A 26,671-nucleotide genomic window follows, 5' to 3' on the forward strand; every position below is an offset into this window, starting at 1 on the left:
TGTAATCAGTGTTTTTATTAAAACATAAAATGTAAACATGTACAGAAATAAATAAACAGAAGACACTGGAACATCTGGCTCGATTAGTCGACACATTTAACAAATGTTTGAATTACATTTCAGATACAAGAACATTGAGGCTGAACTTTTCACAACACCTTCCCCTGACATGATCAGTGTGGAGGTTATTTAAATATTTATATATTTTGTCAAACTCATTGATGCAGGCAGTGAACTGTATCTCTTCTGATAAGAGGAGTGTGTAAGTGTGTGTGTGTGTGTGTGTGTGTGTGGTCCTTCTTTTCACATCTTTGTCTTTAAAAACAGTGCCATCTGCTGTTACAGAGGTAGAGGGGAGTGACCACACACACACACACACACACACACACAAAGAGTGGTCCTCACTACAACTCACTGCAATGCAGCATTAAAACACGGGCACATCGCTCATCCCGGCAGTAACACCCTCAGGCTTCAGGTGTAAAAGAGTCGACTCTTTTAAGGACACATCAGCTCCTCAAATAAGACGCCATGTCCTTAAAGTTCACACAGCTTCATGTTCTACTACAGCTGAAGTGTGATATCTGACTCATAATTCATTAATAGATGAAGTGTTTGATTGACAGGGACCTCATACTGAAACACAAAAACATGACTTCAAAGCTGAGACGAGATGTCTTCTGAAATCCATGTGCGGATAAATTGATTTGTGCGTTTCTGTGTGGTGAAAACACACACAGAAATGTCACAATCAGCGCGGTTGCTAACTCTGCTATTGAATAATGTCATTAGATTGAGGTTTGTTAGGTCACATCTGTTCGCTTGGTTCCAACCAGCTCTGTCTCGTCAATAAACAAAAAACTGTGTTTTTCCATTAACTTCATCTGCTCGGTTGATTACATTTTCACTCCGTACCTGCGAGTTCAAACTTCTAAAACAACATGTTTTCTGTTACGCTGTAGCTTGAACATGCACACGGTTAAATATTGCAGCTTTATAGCAGGGGCGTGTCCAGAGGGGTGCCGCCCCAGAATCTAAATCTATGATTGGATATTTTCCTAATCAGAGGCGGGACTTAAGTTCAAATCAACAATTCTGGTTGTTTTAACAGATTAAGGGTTGTACTTTCAGTTGGAAATAAGCACTTGGCTCTTCCCAACATATGGAATCGACCAAAAAAAACAGGTAGCCATGGAGCCAGACAGAAAAACTAGGGCGAAGACGGCTCACCGAGGATCCATCTGGGACCGACGGCCGATGATCTACCTTGATGTGTCGGGGCCTTAAGACATTGTACAAGTGTGTTCATGTAAATTTCTAAGTACTTTAAATGCTGACTTTGCACATACATCTTTGTTTTTGACTCACTTATCTGTTGCCAAATTGTGTTACTTACAAGTACAAATCATTTGTGGGGATAGAAAGGGTTAAAAAATTTAATTCATTTGCGTGAGTGTGCCCACAAACGTCATGCCACCCCGGCATAAGTCAGTGCCCCAGGTGGGCCCCCCCAAGTTTTAAAAAGTCTGGACACGCCCCTGAACACTTGAATACTTGCTGCACTGCTGGATGAAGCTGTGATGTCATAAAACTCTGTCACCATAACAGCACCCTGGAGGATTCAAATGATAATTGCAGCAGCTGCTTTGGTGAACCACTGAATGCACTCCGCCTCCAGAAAGAGACATTTACAGACTGTTCAACTTGTGTAGCTGCACAAAAAAAGCTAAGCTCAACCATGTCCCTTCTATTGTAAGTGTTTAATGCCACAATACTTTGTTCACATGAATGGAGCGCGTGTGCTGCTTCAGCAAATCTGTTCATTCAGAGATCCCAAATTACAAAAAAACAAGAATCACAACTTCTTACGGCTTTGTAAATAAGCATGATTGAACGTGGAGCATTGTCTTTCATCAGTTCTTGGAGGTGAGAGTCAGGGTGGAGGAGACGCGGAAGATCTGAGGCAGCATGTTGCTCAGCTGGTAAAACATCTCCTCTGAGATACTCTGTCAGTAAAAAGAGAGGGAGAGCCTTTATTAGTGAAAGACATGGTGAGGGTACCACAAAGGGAGAAGAGAGGGAGAGAGCCTGTTGAGAGCCAAAGGTCAAAGACTTTCTCTAAAAACTAATTTCTTGTACAAGTCTATTTTTTCTTGTATAAGTCATCTAGGGGTATTCTTTAAATCTTTTTTTCGGGTTAATATATATGTATGGGAGGGGGGGCGTCGGTTTTGTGGTTTAATTTGTGACAAATGTTTCATGTCATGTACGTCTTGTAACCTGCTACTGGATGCTTTGAATTTCCCTCAGGATCAATAAAGTATCTATCTATCTAACCTCCTGGTCGGTACGCGGCTTTGTTCAGACTGATGGCAGTGTACATCCTCAGCTTACACTTCTGAATTGTAATTAATGAAGAAATGCCAAAGAATGGAGCCAGGAACTTCCACATGTCAAATACACGCAAATCATTCAAAGAGTAAAAGAAAGGGAAAAGCATTTTAAGAATCATTCATTTTTATGTTCAGTCCTAATAGCCTGTTAAGTCTGGTTTACACATCTGGCTTTACAACAAAAATACAGATATTAAATTTGATTAAAGGCCGACGTATCATCCTGTATTAAATCAATACATTCATTTGACTTCAATTGTTCAAGTTTAAAGGAGATCTATTAATCTCACTTTCACCTTTAATGATTTCGGTCTGAGACACCTATCGAGGAGCGTTGCAGGCTGTGTAGCTCAAAAAAACCTCCTCATTTATCTGATACTGGTGTCGGTAAAATCCCTCATTTCAGCCTCGGCCTGAAACGGTTCATTTCAGCTGCTGTCTCTTCAAGTGATATCGTCATCTTTAACCGGAGCTTCAGGCTGTTACTCAGAAGCCATTTTCAGGACTGCTTTTTCGCTAAAGTGCCGTAACTAAGCTTAGCCGTCATGACGTCTTTGTACATTCATATTGATTCTGCGCTGGTGTAATATCGGTGTCCCCGTCTGTGAATTCACATTGACTTGGAAACATGGCACAGCGGGAGCTCCACATACACACACAGTCAGACATACACACATACACAGTGCTGTGCTCCCCCATGGCACCGCTGAAACTGTAACGCCTCTCTTACTACCTCCAAAGATGATACAGAGGAGGGGGTCACTTCGTCTCCACACCATTCAGATTTTTTTTTTTTTTTTAAAGATTTATTTTTGGGCTTTTTTCTGCCTTTAAAGGAGAGACAGGACAGTGGATAGAGCTGGAAATCAGGGAGAGAGAGAGTGGGGAATGACATGTGGGAAAGGAGCAACAGACCAGACTCGAACCCGGGCCGCCCCCCGCAAGGGCCACAGCCTCCACACACGGGGTGAGTGCACTAACCACAGCGCCACCAGTGCCCCACAACATTCAGATTGAAGATTACACCTCACAACGGTGTAAATATGGCGGCTTGAAACAGCAGTATGAATAGGGCTCATGAAAGCCTGAGTATGTTAAACACACTTTGTAGTAGACCTTTATGGAGTGAGATGTGTGCAGCACCGATGTAAAAAGTAAATCAGTGTGAGTACACACTGTCTGACAATGGTAAAAAGACAAGTTAAACATTTTTATAAATCCAGCTGAATGTGTGCTCATGAAAACATAAATACTCATGGCGTGTTTGTGTACAGTGGAAGTGTGAACAGCTCCTGTGGCGCCCTTCAGTTCAACATCACAGGGTGTTTTTTTTTTTTACCCCCCCTCGAGGGAACAGCAGTCGAGATGCTGAAAGGATGTGAACCCCGGCAGCTGTGACTTAAACAGGAGAGCATAGCGTGTCACTCCGAGCATCGCCAACCGTCAAATAAGAATGTTAAGTGTTAATGTTTAAGCTGAAACACGGGCACACAAACACAGCGAGTATATTTAGCCACCGTGTCTCTTTGACGAGTAGACTACAATGTTGTTTCAGAAGTGCTATTTTAAATGGTGTCTGAGCATGTAGCTGACAGGAAGCCGATGCAGCCGGGAGTCCTTTGAAGCGGCTCGTTTTATCATCTTAACCTGTCAACACGACACCGTTCATTGGGCTCTGCTGCTGTCCTGACAAACCACAAGCGCCACAGACACACAAGATGCAGCTAAACCCCAAATCAAATAAGTGATATTACATCCTGCACTCAGCTCACAGTCCTCTGAAAACCGTTTCCTTAAAGCTGAACCTGAATGTTTCCTGACTAGCTAAGCACATCTGGAGTTTGACAAATGTACAATACTTATAAAGACATAAGTTAAAAACCTAAATTAAGATTTAATGTTGAAGGATTTCATGTTAATCCTGCTGCTTAACACATAATAACATGGAGCTCTCTTTCTTTATCACAGCAGTGTAAACATTGGTCAAGAGAACAGAAAGCTCTTATGATTTATGGTCGGCTTTTCTCCCCTCTGCCTGCTCTCAAAGGTGTGTACTGCACGGCCAGGTGTTTCTTTGTGAGCTTATGTACAAGGGAAGCCTTAAGCATACTTTTTTTTTGTTAGCATAGAGCTTTGCTGGCGAGCAATTACTCAAAGAAACAGTGTGTGTCGCCTTCACTGAATGTTGTGAAACCAAAAGTATGTGGAGGAGTACACTCTGTTCTCACCTTTGGCACTAGAAACTGGACTGTGCGTGAAATACCTCCGTCCCATGAGGCCATCTCCATCATGAAGCCTGCAAAAAAACACAAAATGAAAATGTCATACACTCACATTTTTTTAAATGATCAATATCGATATATATCTTGAATAGAATGAGGCGAGTGCTGCACAGGGTAAAAAAATGAGGCCCAGTTCTACAAGAGCGTTGAGAAGTCAGAGGACTAAAAAAGTGCTAAACAAGCTCAAGTCCATTTACCATGTGTCCTGATATTTCACATTTAAAACAGATCTAAACTTTGATATGACTCCCCTGGAATTACTGCAAACCTCATCTTAAAAATGTATTTTCATTGCACGATCAAAATGTTCAATGCTTGGAGAACAGAGAGTTCATGAAAGACGGCAGGGGATGTCAGAAGAAGCAGCAAGAACATTATTTTTTAAATAAATAATCCAGTAGAAAAATAACAATGTGAGCACATGCTGTAGTGGAATAATGGCTAAAACAGTACAACGGTCGAGAAAACATGCACATCCAAACTAAATAGGGCAGCTGCAGAGTCGAGCAAATAAATCACTTAAAACAAAGAAGAAGACGACTCGCACAATGCAGGGCTCACCAGGGTGACGCTTCAAGCACACCTGCCCTTCGTTTCATAATGGTCAAAACAGAAAATGTCTAAAGATTAAAAAAAAAAAGTTCAAATTAATCTCACCTTTGACACATTTGAAAACCAGCTCGGCTCTCTTAAGACACCACGGTATGGTCATCTCCTGCAAAGAGAAGACGAGAAAGATAAGGACACTGCAGCAAATCCATCTTGACACATGATCAGATTGGACATTTATCAGCACAAAGTGGATTCTGCTGAACTGGACATTCAAGAACAAGGTCATGATATGTGGGTGATAGTCTGCTTTGACTTATAGAAAATAAATGTAAAGGTCACACATTATGCTAAATACACTTCCCCTTGTTTCTCTATCTCTAATATGTGTCTCTAGTCTGTTGACAAACCCCCTAAATGATGAGAAAAGTCCATCCTCTCCGTCTTTTGCCTGCTCCACTTTTCAGAAAATGTGTGCTCAAACAGGCTGTTTGGTGATTTTCCCTTCATGAGATCACGAAGGGCAGTAACCCCTCCCCCAGGTGGGTGACACTCCCACAGCTAGGTGTTTGTTCTGCCCTCTGAGTCTGCCTTCTCACCGTAAACAATAGGATATGGCGCAACCCAAGCCCTTCCAGAGAGGGGGCGTGGTCAGACACAGCTCATTTACGTTTAAAGCTACAGACACAGAATAATAATAATAATAATACATTTTAATTTTTTATTTGTAATGCACTGTAATGCAAAGTGCTGAAAATAAAAATGAAGCAAAGCAAAGTGCCATCTCCTGAAAATAGATAATTTAGAAAATCTAGATAATTTCAGGAGGACTGCTCCTGATATTCTCTTGACCTAGCCGTTCACATATGCTCCTCACAGCAGGAGACTATCCCTGCCAGACAGGAGGGGGGGCGGGGGATTTCCTGAGGTAAGACGTGGTGTAAAAAAACAACGAGGAAGAAGCAGACGAAGCAACAGAGTCCGCTACACGATGCTATAACAAGAATATTTGCCACACATATCAATGCTATGTGTTGTCCAGGGGAATTTCAACATCCACAAAAGAGCGGAGAATAACATACTGGAGAACAGAAACAGTAACACAGCCGGTTAATTACGTGCACGGAGATCGTAGTGGTCGCATGCATACACCCTAGAAATTATCTAGATATTTTGAGGAGTGTATACATGAAAGTGCCTCTGGGTGAAGTCCGTACGAAAAATTCAGCTGTTTGCTTTCAGCTCCTCCGACAAATATCAGGAGTTTTCTGCAAGTGTGAAAGCCCTATTATTGTCATACCCCCTCTATATAAACACTTAGTCAATCTATCCTGTTGACATTGCCGCTCTGTGAAGTAGTCCGTGGACTGATGGGGGACAAAGTCTTGGAGTATGACCCTTATTTCATACCCTTTATCGGTGCAAAGGACTAATGTTTCCATGCACTGTGAGTTCCTCAAAGTCAAAAGCAGTGCGCTGAAACGTTAGTCCTTTGCACTTAAGTCATTTCTGTGCTCCTGTACTTTCTTTGGATTCTGCCTGAGAGAAGGAGTCCATTGAATTCTAATTTAAACATCTGAAGTCCCTACTTCGCTATATCAATACCTGTTTGGATACCACAGCCAAAAAAATAGAAGTCCTCTGCACCAAATATTGGGTCATTTACTGTTTTTTGGAAACTAAAATCGGATGCACAATTTTCTTAAAAGCAATGGGTAGCCAGTGTAAGGTCATTAAAACAGGAATAATATACTCTCTCTCTCTACACACACAGAAACACACACGCAACCTTTCACCCACAAGTCAACAAACCCAATCCATGAAGTCAAGGGGTGTCATCGAGGCCCATTTTAACCTCGCCCCAAGATAACCTGCACAGGCTTTAGCAACTGCTCTGTGATGCATCAACAAAAGGACAGCACACCCGAGAGTTGTTTCTGTATGGCTGAGGCTGGTACCAGTGTGGAGCTGGGAGCTGAAGCTGGTACCAGTGTGGAGCTGGGAGCTGAAGCTGGTACCAGTGTGGAGCTGGAGCTGAGGCTGGTACCAGTGTGGAACTGGGAGCTGAAGCTGGTACCAGTATGGAGCTGGGAGCTGAAGCTGGTACCAGTATGGAACTGGGAGCTGAAGCTGGTACCAGTGTGGAGCTGGGAGCTGAAGCTGGTACCAGTGTGGAGCTGGGAGCTGAAGCTGGTACCAGTGTGGAACTGGAAGCTGAAGCTGGTACCAGTGTGGAGCTGGAGCTGAAGCTGGTACCAATGTGGAGCTGGAGCTGAGGCTGGTACCAGTGTGGAACTGGGAGCTGAAGCTGGTACCAGTGTGGAGCTGGGAGCTGAAGCTGGTACCAGTGTGGAGCTGGGAGCTGAAGCTGGTACCAGTGTGGAACTGGGAGCTGAAGCTGGTACCAGTGTGGAGCTGGGAGCTGAAGCTGGTACCAGTGTGGAGCTGGAGCTGAAGCTGGTACCAGTGTGGAGCTGGAGCTGAAGCTGGTACCAGTGTGGAGCTGGGAGCTGAAGCTGGTACCAGTGTGGAGCTAGAGCTAAGGCTGGTACCAGTGTGGAGCTGGGAGCTGAAGCTGGTACCAGTGTGGAGCTGGAGCTGAAGCTGGTACCAGTGTGGAGCTGGGAGCTGAAGCTGGTACCAGTGTGGAGCTGGAGCTGAAGCTGGTACCAGTGTGGAGCTGGGAGCTGAAGCTGGTACCAGTGTGGAGCTGGAGCTAAGGCTGGTACCAGTGTGGAGCTGGGAGCTGAAGCTGAAGCTGGTACCAGTGTGGAGCTGGAGCTGGAGCTGAAGCTGGTACCAGTGTGGAGCTGGAGCTGGAGCTGAAGCTGGTACCAGTGTGGAGCTGGAGCTGAGGCTGGTACCAGTGTGGAGCTGGGAGCTGAAGCTGAAGCTGGTACCAGTGTGGAGCTGGAGCTGGAGCTGAAGCTGGTACCAGTGTGGAGCTGGGAGCTGAAGCTGGTACCAGTGTGGAGCTAGAGCTAAGGCTGGTACCAGTGTGGAGCTGGGAGCTGAAGCTGGTACCAGTGTGGAGCTGGAGCTGAAGCTGGTACCAGTGTGGAGCTGGGAGCTGAAGCTGGTACCAGTGTGGAGCTGGAGCTGAAGCTGGTACCAGTGTGGAGCTGGGAGCTGAAGCTGGTACCAGTGTGGAGCTGGAGCTAAGGCTGGTACCAGTGTGGAGCTGGGAGCTGAAGCTGAAGCTGGTACCAGTGTGGAGCTGGAGCTGGAGCTGAAGCTGGTACCAGTGTGGAGCTGGAGCTGAGGCTGGTACCAGTGTGGAGCTGGGAGCTGAAGCTGAAGCTGGTACCAGTGTGGAGCTGGAGCTGGAGCTGAAGCTGGTACCAGTGTGGAGCTGGAGCTGGAGCTGAAGCTGGTACCAGTGTGGAGCTTGCATAATAGGACACCAAAGTTGTGCTATTATGTCATTCTTGTGTTTTGGTAATTGTCTGTCTAAAAAGATTCACAGAGGTTTTAATTTTCTAGCCCTCAAACCTAATAACATGTTTTTTTGGCGTTTTGGAGCACAAAGTCACGCTATGTCCGGGATCGTTTTTTTCTCAAACTCAAAGTTAACAAGAAAAAAGAAAACAAGAATAAAAGCCACAGCCCTGTTTTATTTATATTGCAGTCTGCACTTCATGTAGACAAACTATGTCTGTGCCTCTCCGAGCCAAAACACAAGAAGAGGCTTATACAAACATGGCGGACACGGCCTCTGAATGGCAAACAAGTCGGAGAAGAAAAAAAGATGACAGATGAAGAGTTTGGATGTGAAACCAGAAGCTATCAATTAAATTCCCTCTGGTTCGCAAGCCTTCAGAAGTCTTTGGTTGTACAAACAAAGAGTCTTGATTAGACAGGAGGAGAATAAATAGCAGCGGGCATGTTGTGGCACGAGTGAACCCCCGGCTGAGGCCTGTGGAGACTTGACTTTTCATCTTAATGGGATTCAGAGTTTATTAGGTTTTTAATTTCTACTCAGTCAGAAAATCCAAATCCCATTATTTATTTCATCCAACCAAATTAAATTTAAAATCTAATTTAAAGAATAATAAATCCACCTCTCTGTGTGATTCACTTCATGGGTCACTCAAAGCCATCTCTGTTGCTGTCGCCCTGCTGTATGAGCACAGGAGAGCCGCCCCACACACACACACACACACACACACACACACACACACACACACACACACACACACACACACACACACACACACACACACACACACACACACACACACACACACACACACACACACACACACACACACACACACACACACACACACACACACACACACACACACACAGAGGTATTAAGTCAACAGAAAAGTTCACGACTCTCTACTTCGGCCTGTCGGTTTTTCAAAACCTGGGACATGTTCAGTTGTAGCCGGGGGGCCAGACCACAGCTGAGTATGCCGAGCGTTCAGACGGGGGGATGAATGAAAGGGAAGAAATGGTCACGGAAACTTGTGACGTCAGCAGAGTTTCATCACCTTCCACACACACACAAACAAGAACAAACTCTGAGGCTTAACACAAACGTCAAAGTCAAAAACACAGAAAAGATTACGCTAAGAGGATTCCTGGATTGAATGTAGAGCTCAGTCCGTCCAGTTGAGATTGTCATTGAGCAACATTGAATCCTATCCAGACACTGAGGGGGACATTTTTCACATTTTCCATTGGTGTGGTTAAGTTTGCATTAGTATGATATCACCTGGGAGGTGAATCCTGAAGCTTTTTTTTCACCACTAATTTAAAACTCATTAATCTGCTGTCAATAAGCTGCGATGGCCATTATACTCAGCCCTCCCTCTAATAAGTAAGATGTACACATGCTGAGTAGAAAATAACTATTTTTATTGCGTTATTGTTTTTCCTGTCTGTTGCGATTAATTCAGACTTATACAATATGTTTCATGATGACATTGGGATGAACTGCTCTGCACTAATTTCTCATCTCAGGTGTCCTTACCTCCGACATGTCGTGGACCAGCAGCAGAGGCACAGTGACGGTGGTGATGTCGTGCGTGCAGCACACCTTCAGGATGTTTCTCAGACCCATGATGGCCGGGTCCCGAGCCGTGATGTTCCCTGAGCGCACATTATCGTCCACACACAGGTGGAAGACAACGTGGCACTCTGACAGGTTGGAGTGCCGTGAGATGTAAAACTCACCTTTAAGAAGAGACACAGCAGGTAGAAGACGATTAGTTAGAGTTTGATATTGGAAGAAAAAAATGCAGCTTATGTACTTTCTGGTTAGTTTAAGTTAATGTGAGGAGCTCCATGACAGCACTATTGTCTCATGTAGGCTTGTATATCAATTTAATAGTTTAAAATTAGGACTGTCAAACATTCAAAAGTGTAATTGTGATTAGTTGCTTAATTTTCAATAGTTAATCATGATTAATAACATTTGAAATTCCATTATTTTGCATTTAAAAATAAAAGTTGTTAGGCTTTTATTTTGAAATGTTTGTACTGTCTTAAGCTGAGAGTACTTGCTATTTGAATTCAACCGTTTTATTTTGGAGCTTCTGGTAGATGGAAGGGTAGGACATGAAGTTAAGCACAGAAACAGGAAGTGGTTAGGAATCACACACTGACATCAAGCAGCTCAAAGGAACGGTAACAAAGGTCAATGTGTGATGTCATAAGGTCAATGTGTGATGTCATAAGGTGGACATTACTTTGGACTCATCAGCTGAGCTGTCTGAGAGTTTGTTAAAGTGAAATTAGAGATTCAAAGATGCAGCAGTGTCCTTCTTTTACATCACCATGACTACAGGGTAGTGTTGTAGTACTTGTAATCAAGACCGGTTAAGACCACCACTGACAGGCGTCTTTCTAATGTCAGTACTGTGTTTAGAAGGTAAAACAACGAATAACCTTAACTGATTTGTAGATTGGTTTGCCCCCCCTAGTTACAACCACAACCTTCCCGGTGTTATGATCTAAACTAGAGACACGCCCCCTAAACACAAGATGATAATTTTTCTGTGATATTTATAGTCCTGATGTACGGACGCTATGGTCCTCCATGCAGCTGACCCGGGTTCAATTCCGAACTGTGGCTCCTTTCTCGCATGTAATTTCCCACTCTCTCTACCAATTTCCTACTCTATCCAATGTCCTATCAAAATAAAGGCAAAAAGCCCCCCCAAACAATAAAAAACTATTCTGAAATTGATAGTTAGCTGTTAAACTCCTCGTCTGAAACCGATCTGTCAGCAGCGGTTACAGACATTAAAAACTCACAATATTAAAATAATCAATCTTGTTGCTGACGGTCCCGTTTGTTTTTGTAGATCATGTGGAGCTATCATTACCACTTCAGTCTGTTTCATAACCAGCTGAAAAGTCCTCACAGAGCAGGAGGAGGAGTCAGTGTGGAAATACATGTTGATAATCATTACCTGGTAAGATGTTGGACGGATTTCTTTCAACATTTTTGCTCTTGTCATCACCTCCATTCCTTGGCACCTCTGCAAAGTACAGAATTGAACAACACAATCAGTGAGTGTTTTCAGTGTTCAGAAGTTTGATCAAAAGCTAGAAGAGAGCAGCACTACTCCAACGACAGGTCACGTTTATTTCTGTTTAGTCTTGTCATTGTTTAGTGTGAGAGTAAAAAACATGTTCATCTTTCTGGTCCTGCAAAACAAAAGTAAGAGATATAAAGAACAACTTTAAGACTGTACAAGAGCTTGTATGACCCGACGCTTTGTTTCACCGTGACACTGCTGAACATGCCATGTATGAAAGTGTTAGTTAAGCATTTTTTTAAATGCATAGCTGGTTAAAATAGCAAGCCTGGATGTCTACAAATATTATTTCCAGTGACATGTATGTAAAGCTCATTAGCGATACCTCTGGAAGAGATTCATGGCAGCCTTGGTGGCACCTGTCCTCCTTTTGTCTTTCTTATTCTGTGACTGCAGCCAATGACAAGCGAGAAGACTTACCGGGTTGCTCCTTCTGTTTGTGGCTCCGCTGGGCTCGTGCATACAGCACCACCTGCTGCACCTCCTCCAGCTGCTCCTCCAGACAGTGAAAGTGGAAGTCCGTGCACTCCTTTGCTACAGTTGCAAAGTCTGGTGGTTAACACACACAAAGAATTACATGATTATGACACGATGCAGGAAAAGTTTGATTGAATATCCAGCCTGTCCTTACAAAATAAAATTAAACTGGAAATGGTTGTTCAACTTTAGGTAACTGGGAAACCAATGTGCAGTATTTCTCACCTGACAGAGTCTAGTACACACTGGATTTAGCCAACAACATGACAGCAGACCCTCTGTACCCTCTTTGATCTGAGTGTGTTTAAATGTCTTATTTCCTCAATATTTCCCTCAAGGATTAATAAAGGATATCAAAAAATCAAAATCAAAAATCAAATGTTCTAAAAGTTTTTTGTTTTTTTTGACTGTGTAAGCACTTTGAGTTGCATGATGTATGAACAGTGCTCTGTAAATAAATGTGCCTTAACCTAACTTAGTTGCTTATCAGTTACAGATGTTTAAAAAGTGTTACGCTCACAGTAAAGGTGCGAGATAATGAGATTGAGTCATGACTAGGCAAAAACTAAAGGCAGCTTAAGAGGAATGTAAATATGTTGACCATCCAGAAGGGGGCCTCGCACACAACCCCCACTTTTCACAAAGCACAACCACCACAGGTTTTCCTAATCGTGACCCCTGACCTCTCTTGATGCCACTGTAGGAGTTGACTCTGTTGTCGACCAACAACACCTGACCACAGAGTGAGGACGAGTAGAGAGAGAGGGCCGTCTGCAGCCGCCTCAGCTTCACTCCACCGCTGCCGTGCCACCGGTGCTTACAGAAGTCCAGCACGTCTGCCCGCACCAGACGGAGGTTGTGCATCGTCTTCAGCTGTGCTCCTGAGCAAGAAATACGCACACACATTATATTTATGAGGTGAATCAAATGATGCATGCATAAATCAGAAGTATACATTATTCTGTACTTAGATTCCTGCACAATAAATCTGCTTTTTACGATCATGGTATCTGACATGTCGTGGACCAGCAGAAACTAAGAAAGCAGGTTAAACTTCAAGCACCTAAGTGAATGGTGAAACTCTCCTCCAGCTGAGGCTGCTCCTCAAACATCCTCGCCCCCGGATCTGCCACCTCCGACAGCTGACTGGGCTGCACCTTGATCTCCTCACTGTAACACAACCATGCAAACAAAAGTTGATATTTTGATGTCGCTTTAAAGAGTTTAAGAGAAGACCTGAGAGAACCTGAAGAGATGCACAGCCCAGAATATGAAACATGTTCACTACCTGTGAGACATAACTGAACATAAACAATGTAAAAAAGAGGAATTTCTTCTCCCATCACCCATATTATTATTATTTCAAAACTTTACTTACAGGAAATAAGACAAAATGTTTTCAAAGGAATCACAAAGTTAACCTGGATCGTGTGTTCACTGCAGCTTTACAAAGTGCACAAAGTGCTGATGAAGATCGTCCCACACATAATAATAATGATATTCATCATTAAGACAAACTCATACAGAGTCAGCACACTTTCTGAGAAGCTCTCCGCACACACGCTCAAGCTAGTCTCTGCGTGTTGATGGGATATCCAATCTATGCAGCAGAGTGGAGTAAAAATCTAATTTAAACCACGACTCTGTGAGACCTCATTACTGTAAACCCCTACTAGATTTTACCCCTACTTATTATCCCAGAGTGCCCGTCATAACTAATGCTGCAAAGCCAGACATCAGTCAAACTGAGATGAGTTTTTGACCTTGTGTAATTCCTCTAGTTTTCATGTAAATGGAGCCTGAAGTTCAAAGAACGAGCAGCATGCACATCGTGTTTCGGGATGAGATCTTCTGCAGGAGTGCAAATGTTGACATCCTGTTAACGGTTCCGCTTGTCCTCAAGCAGGATTTCTCCTAATATGACATTTAAAGGAGCAATATGTAACTCTGACCCCTAGTGTTTAAAATGGGTACTGTAGTCTAAATTCTAAACATTGTAGAGAGCTATGTCCCCCCGCCCCCTCCTCTCTAGAGTCGATGCTCACGCAGGTCACCATGTAGTGGACACTGAAGCTTCAATGTTTATCCAGCTCTGCATCGGTCAGTAAACCTTTCTGTGTTCTAACCTCTCTCCATTTTTCAAAAACATCTCCAATATTGATCCTAGTTTGAGCACGTTTCTGCTCGTGGAGCTTATTAGAAACATGCAGAGGCTTTTTAGGTCGGGTACAGTCGCTTCTATCTGAACCACTTCTCTTGACCGCTTCCATCACTGCAACACCTGTTGGTTTGACCTGATAACTGCTCTCATATCTGGCAAACCGAGGGGCGTCCAAAACAGCCTTGTGGAGGTGCCTTAAAACCACTGCAGCGATGAAACCCAAGGCCCACTTATTTGATACCCTTATGTAACAAGTGAAGTGTTTTGTTAGTTCCCAAACTCACGACCCCTGTCATTCAAATTTTTCTTTCTGGGGGGAACGCAAGAGCTTGCATTAACTGAGCCTGGGTCTGTGTCTCAACTGTGAATACTGTTGTTTTCTTCTTACTCTGTTACTTACCTTTTCACTCTTCCACTTCATACTTTATAATAAATTGTGTTTTTTGTTTTTCTCTTTTGATGCTCTTTAGTTTTACTTTCTTTTGTGCTGTAATGTGGAGCAACCAAACACAAGAATTGTGAATTGTGTTGGATCAACTGTTTTGGCTTTACCGTGCCGTAAAAAGTTAAGCAAGTACACTACGTACACTACGTACACTTCAGTATACATGTTTACAGACCGTTAGAGTGTGCACACAAGCACATGCTGTACTGTCAAACTCACTTAATTTTGCTGCTGTTGTTGGACTTCTGTAGGTCCTGGTGCAGTTTGATGACCCACTCCTGATACTCCTGCTTCTGAATGCCGGTTACTTGCTTCAGCTCGCTCGCCCATTTGTTCTCCAACACCTGTTTGACGACAAAAACACAGAGAAAAACAATATTTTGTCAACAACTGGCTGGAGTAATCTGATGATATCCGTACTGTGATAAAGGTACACCTGACTCCAACATCAATACAGAGAGAGAGAGAGAACCCCAGCCTCGTCTTTACCTGCTGAGCATCAAAGTGTTGAGAGGCAACAGTGTTGACGTCATGGTCACTCAAAGTGTTCCCCAGCTCGTGCATTACTTTGTCCATTTCTGAGGCTTGCCTGCAAGACAAAAACATTCAGTATTTATGGATTTAACAGAATGGAGGAACTACAGCATCACAAAGAGAGCTCATGAACAGAGATGTATGTTGTTATTTCAGTCACCTATAGTCGTGGCAGCTGAGGGATATATCTTTGCAAGAGACTTGAGTTAAAACTAACTCTGGTGCGTTTGTCACTTTTGTTTTCTGTGTAGTTGTTTTTATAAGCTGTAAATTAAAATCATGTATGGATGAGAATCACAATTTTGCGGATTAGAACTCTCAAAAACAGCTATCGTTGTTGTTGTTTATGATTTATTAACTTTAATTATCTTTTTTTTTTTAAGTGCTGTGCCTGTCAGCATCTGTGTACGATCGCACTTAAAAGTCACATATTCTGTAAAATCCACTTCACCATGTTTCTCTAACATTAACATGTGTCCATAGTCTGTCTACAAATCCCCCAATGATGAGAAAAGCCCATCCTCTCTGTCTTTTGCCTGCTCCACTTTTCAGAAAATGTGTGCTCAAACAGGCCATTTGGAGATTTTCCCTTCATGACATCACAAAGGGCAGTAACCCCTCCCCCCAGGTGGGTGACACTCCCACAGCTAGGTGTTTGTTCTGCCCTTTGAGTCTGCCTTCTCACCATAAACAATAGGACATGGAGCGAAAAAGCCCGAGCCACCCAAGCCCTTCCAGAGAGGGGGCGTGGTCAGATACAGCTCATTTACATATTTAAAGCTGCAGAAACAGAAACAGCCTGTTCTGATCAGGGCTGAAATAGAGGGGTTTATAGACATGATCAAATACAGGATCAGAGTGGATTTAGAACAAGAAACTTCACACACATGTTTTGAGGAGCTCTGAGACTTGTTTACAATGGTTGAAGAGGAGAATGTGACCTTTAAAGCTGTTCCTTTACCCTTCCTGACGTTGTTTCCTCCTCTTTAGATCCTTCTGTTGTACTTACTCTCTGATGTGCGTCGCTTTAGATAAAAGCGTCTGCAAAGTGAATTGGAGAACAATTTTGCACAGACTGATATTGTCTCTAAAAGTGTCAGCCACTTTGAGGAAGAATTTAGTTTGATGCATTTATAGTCTGAAACAAAACCCACACAGCGTTATATTTTTATCTTTATTACTCAAATCAATAAGTTTTAGGGCGCAGATGGTGTAGGGGTTTGGTCATGCCGCATTTACGAGGCTATAGTCCTCCAAGCAACCAGGCCCAGGTTTGAATCTCACATGCAGCTCCTTTCCTCCATGTCAGTTCCCACTCTCTCTCCCTGATTTACTACCTTATCCACTGTAATGAGGGCAAAACAGCCCAAAAATAAATCTTAACATAAATAAATTAAGATGGGATAGGTGTATTGTATCCATATGAAACTTGTTCTGCAAAAAGCAGCTGTGAGTATAATAGGGAGCAGAGGTTCAATGTAACAATATATTGACTTTATGTTGCCAAAGAACTCCGATACAGTACGAGCTGGAAGTTCAAAGATCCCGGTTCGACACCAACCTCTCCTGCAGCTTCTTAATCTCCATGTCTCTCTCACTGATGAGCTCAGAGATGCTAACAAAGTAGTTGTGCTCCAGGTTTAGAAGTGTGTCCGAGGCAGGAGAGTGGATCAGCTCGTGGTAAACGTCTGCAAAGTCCTCATCCCAGCTCGGCTCCTCGGGTCGAGCGTGCTCCAGTGTAGTCTGTGATGGAACGGGGTGGTGGGGAGGGGGGACAAACAAGAGAGAGACGGATATTAACTTTAACATAATAAAACGTGTCGCCAGGGAGGGACGTCATTTATTTAAACATTCATTAGATATGTGGGGGGAAAAACTAATAGCAATAAGAGCAAACTTTCTGTAAAGAACCCATTAAAGTATTTGTTTGAGAAGGGTTAAGATGAAGAAAAAGTATCTAGTTTTCTCTCATTTGTCTCTTTGAAGCTTCATTAATTGAGGCCAAAATAACACCAAAGAATACAGATAACTAGCAAAGTAATAGAATGAAAAAACAACATTAAATAAATAACTCATATGATAAATGGACTTAAGCTTGTAAAGTTTTCTAGTCTTCTGACGACTCAAAGCGCTTTAATACTGCAGGTCACACCTACACATTCACACACTGATGGTAGAAGCTGCTGTGTAAAGACACCATCAGAAGTAACTAATCCATTCATACACATTTACACGCAGCTGAGGCAGCAGCGGGAGCAACTTCAGAAAAAGGGCGCAATCACACTCTGCAATCTGTCGCGTGCCCAAGCACAGTTCACCCCTAAAGTCCAGTTCGTTTGACGAGTGTGAGTGTTCAGATCTGTGCTCAAGCACGGTACACTTCCTTGGCCCTTAAGCAAGCTTGGAAGAGGTACTGTGTGCTTAGGCACGGTACAGTTCATGCACGAGCACAGGCACGGCTACACAAAGTGGACCGCCTTCATTATGGAGAAATCTCAGAGTGTTCTGTCTGTATCTGACTAACATGACTCAGAATAAGACACAAAGTCAGTAAAGTAGCTGTCGTGTTCTCTGTGTTGTTATCTGATTCATGTAAAGTCATGCATGTGTTTTATTGAGATGTAATGTACTCTTTTTGGGTAACTGTTGATGTTTTACTCTGAACATGATTCGACTGGTTTTGAAGTCGACCAGATCTCTGGATTTAAGTGAATTCAATCAGATCAAAATATGTTTGTTGTGTCTTAATAAGTGGTTTTTATGAATGTTCGGTTTGTACGGCTGTTTTCTCTTCATACTGCAGCGTTCGTCAAAGCATGCAGGATCGCTGAACTGTTCACAACTTATCACATGTGGGTGATAAACGGAGTGACCACAAGATGCTGACTTCAGTAAAAAACAGTGGAAACTACATTTTCTGTTTTTCCAGACAAAATGTAACATCAGCACAGTTTGGGGTGCTCAATTAACCGCTGTGGTCAATGTCCCATTTCCATAATTAGAAAAGCAACAGAACAGTGTTGAGAATGTGAACCCCCCTCTATTTATACGGGCGCAGGAATCTTCAGACCACAAACACGATGGACACTGGAAGGCGTCCATGTGTATTTCTGTGTGACTGCAGTAAATAGTTAACAAGCAGCCGCTCCTACGTGTCTGAGCGCAGCCGGCTTCACAACAAGGGCAGAAGCAGGCCTCGTCTTTTTATAAATGCTGCCCGCACTGGTGGCAGCGGAGATTAAAGCCATGAACATTAAAGTGTAAAACCAAATGATCGTGTTGCCCTTCTTTAAGCATGAATAAGTAACACTTAGATGTGCCGGTTTTGAAGACTACGCTTCATTTCATTTGTTTGTTTTTATTGACCCATGATCTCAAAACTGATGACTCTATTCTCAAATTTATGCACCCGCCGCCAAATATTGGACCTCTGGGAGAAAACGCATCAAAGTGTAACCAAGTGCAATGAGAAGACATTAAGCACAGCATGCGGCCTCGTGTAATGGGATCCTTTTTTCTCTCTCAAGAACTCATTAATAATCAATCTGCAGATGCACTGCGCCACTTCTGTTTAAGTTACTTAAATGATCAATGGCTGCACCAAAGTAGGCGGGCGCATTCAAGGACAGTTCAGAAACCCTGTAGCCCTGTATGGAGGGGTAGATAAACAATCAGGTTGAGCACCAAAAGTCTAAAAAAAAACATTGAGACAGCTGGCAAGAAAGAAATCTGACATAGCAACTGCTGGATTCAATAAAATTGAATCATGATGATGGTCCGGTTCTATGAGAGTGCAAAAGGATGGATTGCGCCCTCATTCCAAATGTCTGAACTCTCAATTAAATGGAGTAAACAAAGGTTCAAATTGGCAACAGTGGGTCAGATCCCGTTGATAAAGGGTCTGATAGTCATGACAGGTGCATGTGACCTGACCTGCACGTAATTTGCAAAATGCGTGCAGCAGCAGGGTTAAATAAGTAATTCTCTGCAGACTACGTTTGCATAGAGTTGTCATAATTGATGAAATGGATCATAGATATCCACAAATGGACAGAGCAGCCGCCGAAGCCGAACACCGACAACACTGCCTCCACCGCTGCTGACACTACAGCAGATCATGGTGACATTAGTATAATTCAATAAAACCCCCCAAAAATTTGTACTCTACGTTCTCACCTCCACATAAGACCTGGTCCATGCATTGGTGAGCTGGTTCACATCTACTTCCCCCGTGGAAAGTCTCTGCAGGGCCAGCTCTGCCTCTCTGTCGTAATCCAGGATGGTCTCCTTCTCGATGAAGATAGAAAGCGAGTGTTTCAGCTCTGCATGAAGAGATGCAAACAAGAGAGAGAGAAAAACTGTAATTTCAAGTATGTTTCGATTCTGCACGAGCTAAACAATACATTACAAAAACCACTACGCTGGATCCTTTCCATCTGTTTCAAACTAACAACGTGCACACTGACATCCTCTCCTCTTTGTCATGAAGACGTGGAAATTTACTTTTTTTAATAGATCTTTACTTTATTGATCCCTGCAAGGAAAATTTCAGTTTTTACACTCTGTAGTCATGCAACACACACATAGGCTGAAGTATATACACACATGCACAAACAGGATCCTATGCACATGCACTAAGGGAGAGATGTCAGAGTGACGGAGCTGCCCAGCTGGTGGTGGGGAGGGGGTTTGGTGCCTTGCTCATGGGCACCTCGGCAGTGCTCAGGAAGTGATCTGGCACCTCTCCAGCTACCAGACCAACGTCCATATTTGGTCCCCATCAGGACTTGAATCTGCGACCCTACGGTTCCCAACCCAAGTCCCTACAGACTGAGCTACTGCCGCCCATATAAACATATAAAGTCATTGTAAATAAGCAGAGTCTTGTGTTTCTTGTCCAGCTGTGCAAATTTGGTTTTCACACTTTAGAGGGATTGTTTCAGAGAAGTGAGTACAAAAATAACAACAATACTTTAATAATAATAAACATAACGCTATGACTGCTTTTGGTGGCTTCAGGAGTTTATATCAAAACTATTAGATGGACGATAATGCAGATATGTCTTTGAGAAATTATACTTTACAAATATTATCAGAAAACACCCACGACTTCTGACACTTTAATTATTAAATGATTTCATTTTAAAGACAAGTAAGGGCTAGAGTTTTAGGAGCTTCAACAGTACAGGCTGAATCCAAAGCACCACACTCACAGACTTTGAGTTCAAGATAAGTGTGTGAGTATTTAGTGCTGTCCCACTGTCAAATCATCAAGTGCAGGATGCCGGTGACCTAGTGGTTAGTTTGCACGCCCAAGGTACAGAGGGGCTGCTTTGCTGCATGTCACTCCCCACTCTCTCTGTCTCTCTGATTTCTGACTCTATCCACTGCCCTGTCTCTGTAATAAAGGCATAAAAATTCCCCAAAAAAAACAAAAATCCTCAAGTACGTGAGGGCTCTGACGTGGACTTCTAATAGCAGTTTCCGGGAATCAGCACTCTCTCCTGAAGGACTTACCCAGAATTCATTGCAAACTAGGTGAAGTGAAGGACGTGACGGTCCAGCCCCTCACCGAGTGTAAACAGATATTTGTACATTGAAGCAGTATTCAATAAAGTTTGAAAACAAATTACTACATTTAATCAAAGCAAGCATGGACGTGGTGGAAAAACAGAAAATAAGTTAAAGTGACAGTAACCCAGTTTTATTCCCTTTGTGGTTATTTATAGCACGTTTAAATAGTTGTTTGTGTTCTCAGTCTACAAGAACAAAGTATGAATATTTATGTTATGAAAGAAATAAAAATACATAATGGAGGTGGGCTTTTACTGATAGTTTAAAGGCCCTGACACACCGCAAAGACTACAGCCGACGGCCAACCACCACGTACGATCTGTGCATGCATGAGAGGAAATAAGTCTCCATGCCAGCAGGGGGCGATAGTCCGTTGTTATGATGCGAGAAGACCATTTTCTCACCGCTGTCTCGCACCACTCGTATTAAAGGTAGCCTATTAATGTAGAATAATGTCTGATAAAAAGTTGAAAATGGCGCTGGCGTCGTCAACCCTTGGTCTTTTAGTGGAAAAAGAAAAGAAGAGGCGGAGGAGACAAAAAAGGAGAAACCGCATTAATGGGTGAAAGCATGAATAATACAGCGGCATGCTCAAGGGGATTTATTGAACCTGTGTGGAGCGCTGACGGTCCAATTAAGACCGACAGCCGACGATCTCCTCTGTGTGTCAAAGCCTTAAAAGTGCATCTTGTTTCTAGGCAACGTGTGATGTCATGGTGGTGTGTCCCATTACTTATTTTTTATACCTGACTAACATGCATTCACACACTGCAGACCTGATGACCTTTAAGTCTGTGAGGGTTCAGAGGGTGATGATTGGGATCAGGCTGCTACAAATCAGATCAATACGTTTCACTATCATGCACTTTAATTTAGGCTACGCAGTAAATTGTTTTTTTTAATAAAGTTTGGTTTATGGTTGCAGTTAAGGTCTGTAGATCTCAGCTACAAAAGCTGAGAAGGGGATGCAAAGGAAAAGCAGAAAGGAAAGGAACATAGTCCAAATCGCCTGCCAGCTGTTCAACAAAACAAATACAACAGTCCTGTAATTCGTCCTTGAAAAGATTTTCTTCCACCAAGAGCAGTAACCTCACCGTTTTCTATGTAGCAGGGGATTTTATGCAACAGCATCAGACGTCCGTGAAGGTCACTGACGTTCTCTTGAACAGGAAACTGCAGAGGCACTTTGAGGACACAGTTGTGTTTCCCTGCCTTGAACTCAAACACAAACTCCTTCCCGGTCGTAGGGTTGGCTTTGCCTTTATTCTTCTTCATTGCTGCAGCTGGAAAACAGGTGAAACAGTAAATTGACAAACAATAATCATGAAGTCTTTAAAAGAATCAAATATCTTGGTCATTTTACAGAAATACAGAAAATAACGACCAATGATGACGACGATATTTACAAGCAAAGCTGCAAGATGTATGCAAAAGCAAACAGCTTTGCAGCCAGGTTTAATTCGTGAGATGCAGTGAAGACATTTTTTAAGAGCTTTTAACTGTATCTGTGGACAAACTTTTAGAAAGGAAGCATGAAGAGACTACAAGTAGTGTGTAACAATGCATTGAGAGAGATGGTGCGGTGCAAGCGATAATATAACACTTTATTATCGCCTTGGGGGAAATTGTCTTGGACTCAAAGCACTGCAAACACTCAGCTGCCTTCTCAGTATAATCAATAAATAAAAACAATAGAAACAAACACAATCAACATGTAAACAGAAAAGAACATTAACCACATTGTCACAATATCTGCATATATAACACAACATAAGTAAGAGAAAAGATAAGAACATATAAGAACACCATGACGATATTGCACAACCCATGCAGCCTTAAGAAACATTATCCAGAATGTTGATACAAGTGGGAAAACATAAGTTTTTAAAACACTTGAGTGAGATGTTTGTGGCTGCAAACTTAATATCCTTCAAGCTGTATTAAGAAAATGTTTTAAAATGATTTGCTGACTGGGATTGAAATCCTTTTTTGGGTTTAGTTTCTTGCCTCAGTTTGTTTGTATTGAACTGAATTGAAAGTTCATCTCTTTGCCTGTAGACCACCATCAACCCATAATATAGTTTCTGCTGATAATATGTCTACACTCATGCACTTTAACTTATGTCCATACTGTCCATTTACAACTCTGTTTTTGCACATTTACATTTAATCTTTCATATTTAAGACTAGTAATGTAAGTTAAATCCTGGTTGTATATATTCCCATTCTTAGTTTTGATATTCTTAGTGCTTATTCACCTTGTATTTAATATTATATTGTGTTTAGATTTGCTAATGTTGTGTTTTTTTGCTCATATTGTGTGTTGGATAACCTGCTGCTGTAACGCCACAATTTCCCAGTTTGGGATCAATAAAGTAATTCTATTCTATTCTATTCTATTCTATTCTATTCTATTCTATACCATTATATCTTCAAATACATGAGGTAAACAATAAGTTACACGAAAACTTCAAAAATGCCCTTTTAAAATAACAAGCAAAAGCCAAATATTATCTAAATGTTTAAAAAAAATACATGTTTATGTGTACATTTGAGGAAAAATAAAATGTGTAAGCTAAGTTTACCTCCTGCTCCTTTAACATGTAGAGCTGTAGCTCCACGTTAGCTACCTAGCAGCAGAGCTAACATTTGTGAGCTGAGATAAAAACATTAACAGATAATCCCTCTGCTGTGGACCCACAGAGTCATCGCTCTTTTCTGCAGATGATGAACATATTCAGTCTTTTAAAGGTACAAATTTACCTGTGTGAATGGTGTTTCCTGATGCAGCAGACTGTTTGGGTCAGTCAGCTGACTCTTCTTCAGAGTTTAAGCATCGAGACAGTAAAAACCACTTTCGCCACACTGAGGCTCAGATGTGTGTGGCCATGTTGTCAATTGAGATTATACATTATGTCTCTGAAAGCTTTATACATGTGGAATAAAACATTGTATATACATTTTTTAATTGACTTAACGCATTAAGCAGCTACACTGAGTGACGAATCTGCAGATCATGAAGCTTAATTTACCTTACAGTTTGAACGTCGTGGGTTTGTCTTATGTAGTAGCTCCCCCTGCTGGTCAAAGATGGTAGGTTTATGGTGATGTTGACTTTTGAGTGAAATTCATCTTTCCAGCTTGTTTACAACAAATTATACGGAGCCCCTGAAGTCCCAAAAAGTTAGATAATAACTTGTGCGAACAAGATAATTATCTTGTGTGCTTAAGATAAATGAGATTAATGTATTACTGTGCAATGATTTAGGATAGGATAGGATAGGATAATACTTTATTGATTCCCAGAGGGGAAATTCGGGCGTTGCAGCAGCACAGACAAGTAAGCTCAAAATACACATTAAACAGAATAAAAATACAAATAAAAACAGGGGGTATATACAAGTACAAAATGAATGATGAAGTTAACTATGCAGGGAATTGAGAATTGAGACAGTATTTGCAGAGAATGACAAGATAAAGTGACAAGTGATGATTAAAGTGACTTGGTATGATAAATAGAAGCAAGTAATGTAAACAGCAGAGAAGAGAGGCAGTGTTTTACCACAATAATGCAGAGTGCAGTTATATAACATAATGTAGTATAATATAATATAATATAATATAATATAGTGCAATATGAACAATATAGTGTAATATAATGAAATGTTATATAATATAGACTAATATAATAATATAATAAAATATATAGAATTTACAGTATATATGTATATATATATATAGATGCTAAATAATAATAATAATAATAATAATAATAATACAATGTTAGTAATGATAATAATGAAGCATTACAATTTACTGAAACTTACTGAAACTTAGAGCTTTATTATGTCAGTTAATATGGTTGGTGCATAGGCTAAATATATGTCCTGTTTTTTTCTAATTTTCCTAATACATTTGTTTTGACTTTTAATCCTTCACTCGTACAAAATAAACAAGTAAAGAAACAAATAAGTAGCCTAAATAAATGGCACATGCATACTGTAAACAAGTAATTACCCATAGAAATACTGATCATAGTACGTAGGCTATATTCATATGTACAGATGTATCCATGCATTCATGTACCATTGCAAAAATAATAATTATAATAACAACTATAAAGCTCAAGCTTAGGCTGATATTTTAGGTAAGTCTTCTATTGCAATTTCACATACAATTTTACAATCTTAATTAGGCTAAGTCCTCCTTACAAAACATGGTTCCTCTAACATTTCCTTTCAGATTTACATAACCCTATAGGTAGTCAATATCCTGGCTGTACAAGATTTGAAAGAAACACATCTTTTATTCAAACAACTTTTCAACCTTTTCCAAAATACCTCTACTGTTTGTAATTACTTGTTTAACTTAAGTAGTCCACTGTTTCCCACTGCTTCTTGTTATTTGCTTCAGTGATGTTATTTTCGGAATCCAAAACACCTTTGGGACGTGTTCCCAAGAGTATATTCTGTTTTTCTGAACAGAAATACTCACAGTGCGTGCAGAAGTGTGTGATAGTTGATGTAGGCTGTCATGTATCATTCATTGCTTTGTCTTGTTTAATGCATATTTAGGTTAATATTGAATGTAGCTGTTTCTTTGGGTTGTGCGGACCCCAGGAAGAATAGCTGCCTTCATGGGCCAAGGCTAATGGGGGTCTAAATAATCACAAATAATAGACTGTAAATATAAGAGGGAAATTCATATTTATTTATTTTTTATTATTATTATTATTATTTTTTTTTGACTAATCAGCCACTCCTTGCTAAGTGCTAACGCTCGCTCTTTAACTCAGTAGAATGCCAAATAGAGCAACAAGAAATTCAGCCAGTCTCACAGATAACTGGAGTAGATCCTGAAGTGTGCAGGCTACTTATTCATAAATAGACTTTGAATCCATGAATCAATGAATCCAGAATCATTTTGAGTCGAAAATCAATTCTGAATCGAATCCTTACCCCAAGAATTGCAATCGATTTGTGATACACCAGAAGATTTCCAGCCCTAGTGAATAATAATATGTATAGTCTATAACAGGGGTTCCCAAACTTTTCAGGTCGTGACCCCCAAAATAAGGGTGACAGAGACTGGGGACCCCCCACTATTCTTTAAGGTGGTTCGTTAGGTATATAACGTAGCGACAGCCACGCACACACTAATAAACCTATCCAAAAACTAGGAACACAAAATAATAAAACAGCCTAAAAACAATAAAACTTACACATTAATTTCACTTAATGATACTGTCTTATATGACATTAGACTACTTTTTGTATATTTACAAAAATGGGTAAAAGAAATATATACTTTAAATGATTTTTTATTTTTTATGGAAGGCATCTTGCGACCCCCCTCTTGGTAGCTGGCGACCCCCCTGGGGGTCCCGACCCCCACTTTGGGAACCACTGGTCTATAATATGGTATGGATGTGTACACATTTTCTTCAAGTTTGATTAATTAAGGGAGCGTGTACAAGTAAACGCACCACATAATGCCGAATAATGTTTTATTTTTGCAGCTTAAAATTGTAAATAAAAAACACTGATGATTAACAATGCCCTCCTTTAGCATACATTAATTGATTACATTTTCAATTGGTTTTGTATTTTTTTAAACAGCATTTTTTTGGTCCCACTCTTTCAAATCCGTGTGAGTATTTGTAGACGGTCCCTAACATTTCAACCGTCCCGTGACGTCACACC

The 26,671-nt window shown here is 41.5% G+C and overlaps 1 protein-coding gene across 1 annotated transcript; it reads right to left on the bottom strand.

Moving 5' to 3' along the window:
• ferry3 (FERRY endosomal RAB5 effector complex subunit 3) lies at nucleotides 1-23,888 on the bottom strand. The gene is made up of 14 exons (XM_020651103.3): nucleotides 23,733-23,888; nucleotides 22,064-22,252; nucleotides 19,572-19,717; nucleotides 16,957-17,138; nucleotides 15,351-15,450; nucleotides 15,081-15,205; nucleotides 13,319-13,425; nucleotides 12,939-13,136; nucleotides 12,199-12,327; nucleotides 11,650-11,718; nucleotides 10,206-10,408; nucleotides 5,333-5,390; nucleotides 4,622-4,689; nucleotides 1-2,006 (listed from the first exon to the last, which is right to left on the bottom strand). Exons 2-14 carry the CDS (start codon nucleotides 22,242-22,244, stop codon nucleotides 1,914-1,916), a joined length of 1,659 nt encoding a protein of 552 aa, XP_020506759.1. The 5' UTR covers nucleotides 22,245-22,252; nucleotides 23,733-23,888; the 3' UTR covers nucleotides 1-1,913.
• Between the last annotated feature and the right edge of the window lie 2,783 nt (nucleotides 23,889-26,671).

This window comes from Labrus bergylta, chromosome 7 (assembly GCF_963930695.1).
Source record: "Labrus bergylta chromosome 7, fLabBer1.1, whole genome shotgun sequence".
In the NCBI taxonomy this organism is placed as follows: Eukaryota; Metazoa; Chordata; class Actinopteri; order Labriformes; family Labridae; genus Labrus; species Labrus bergylta.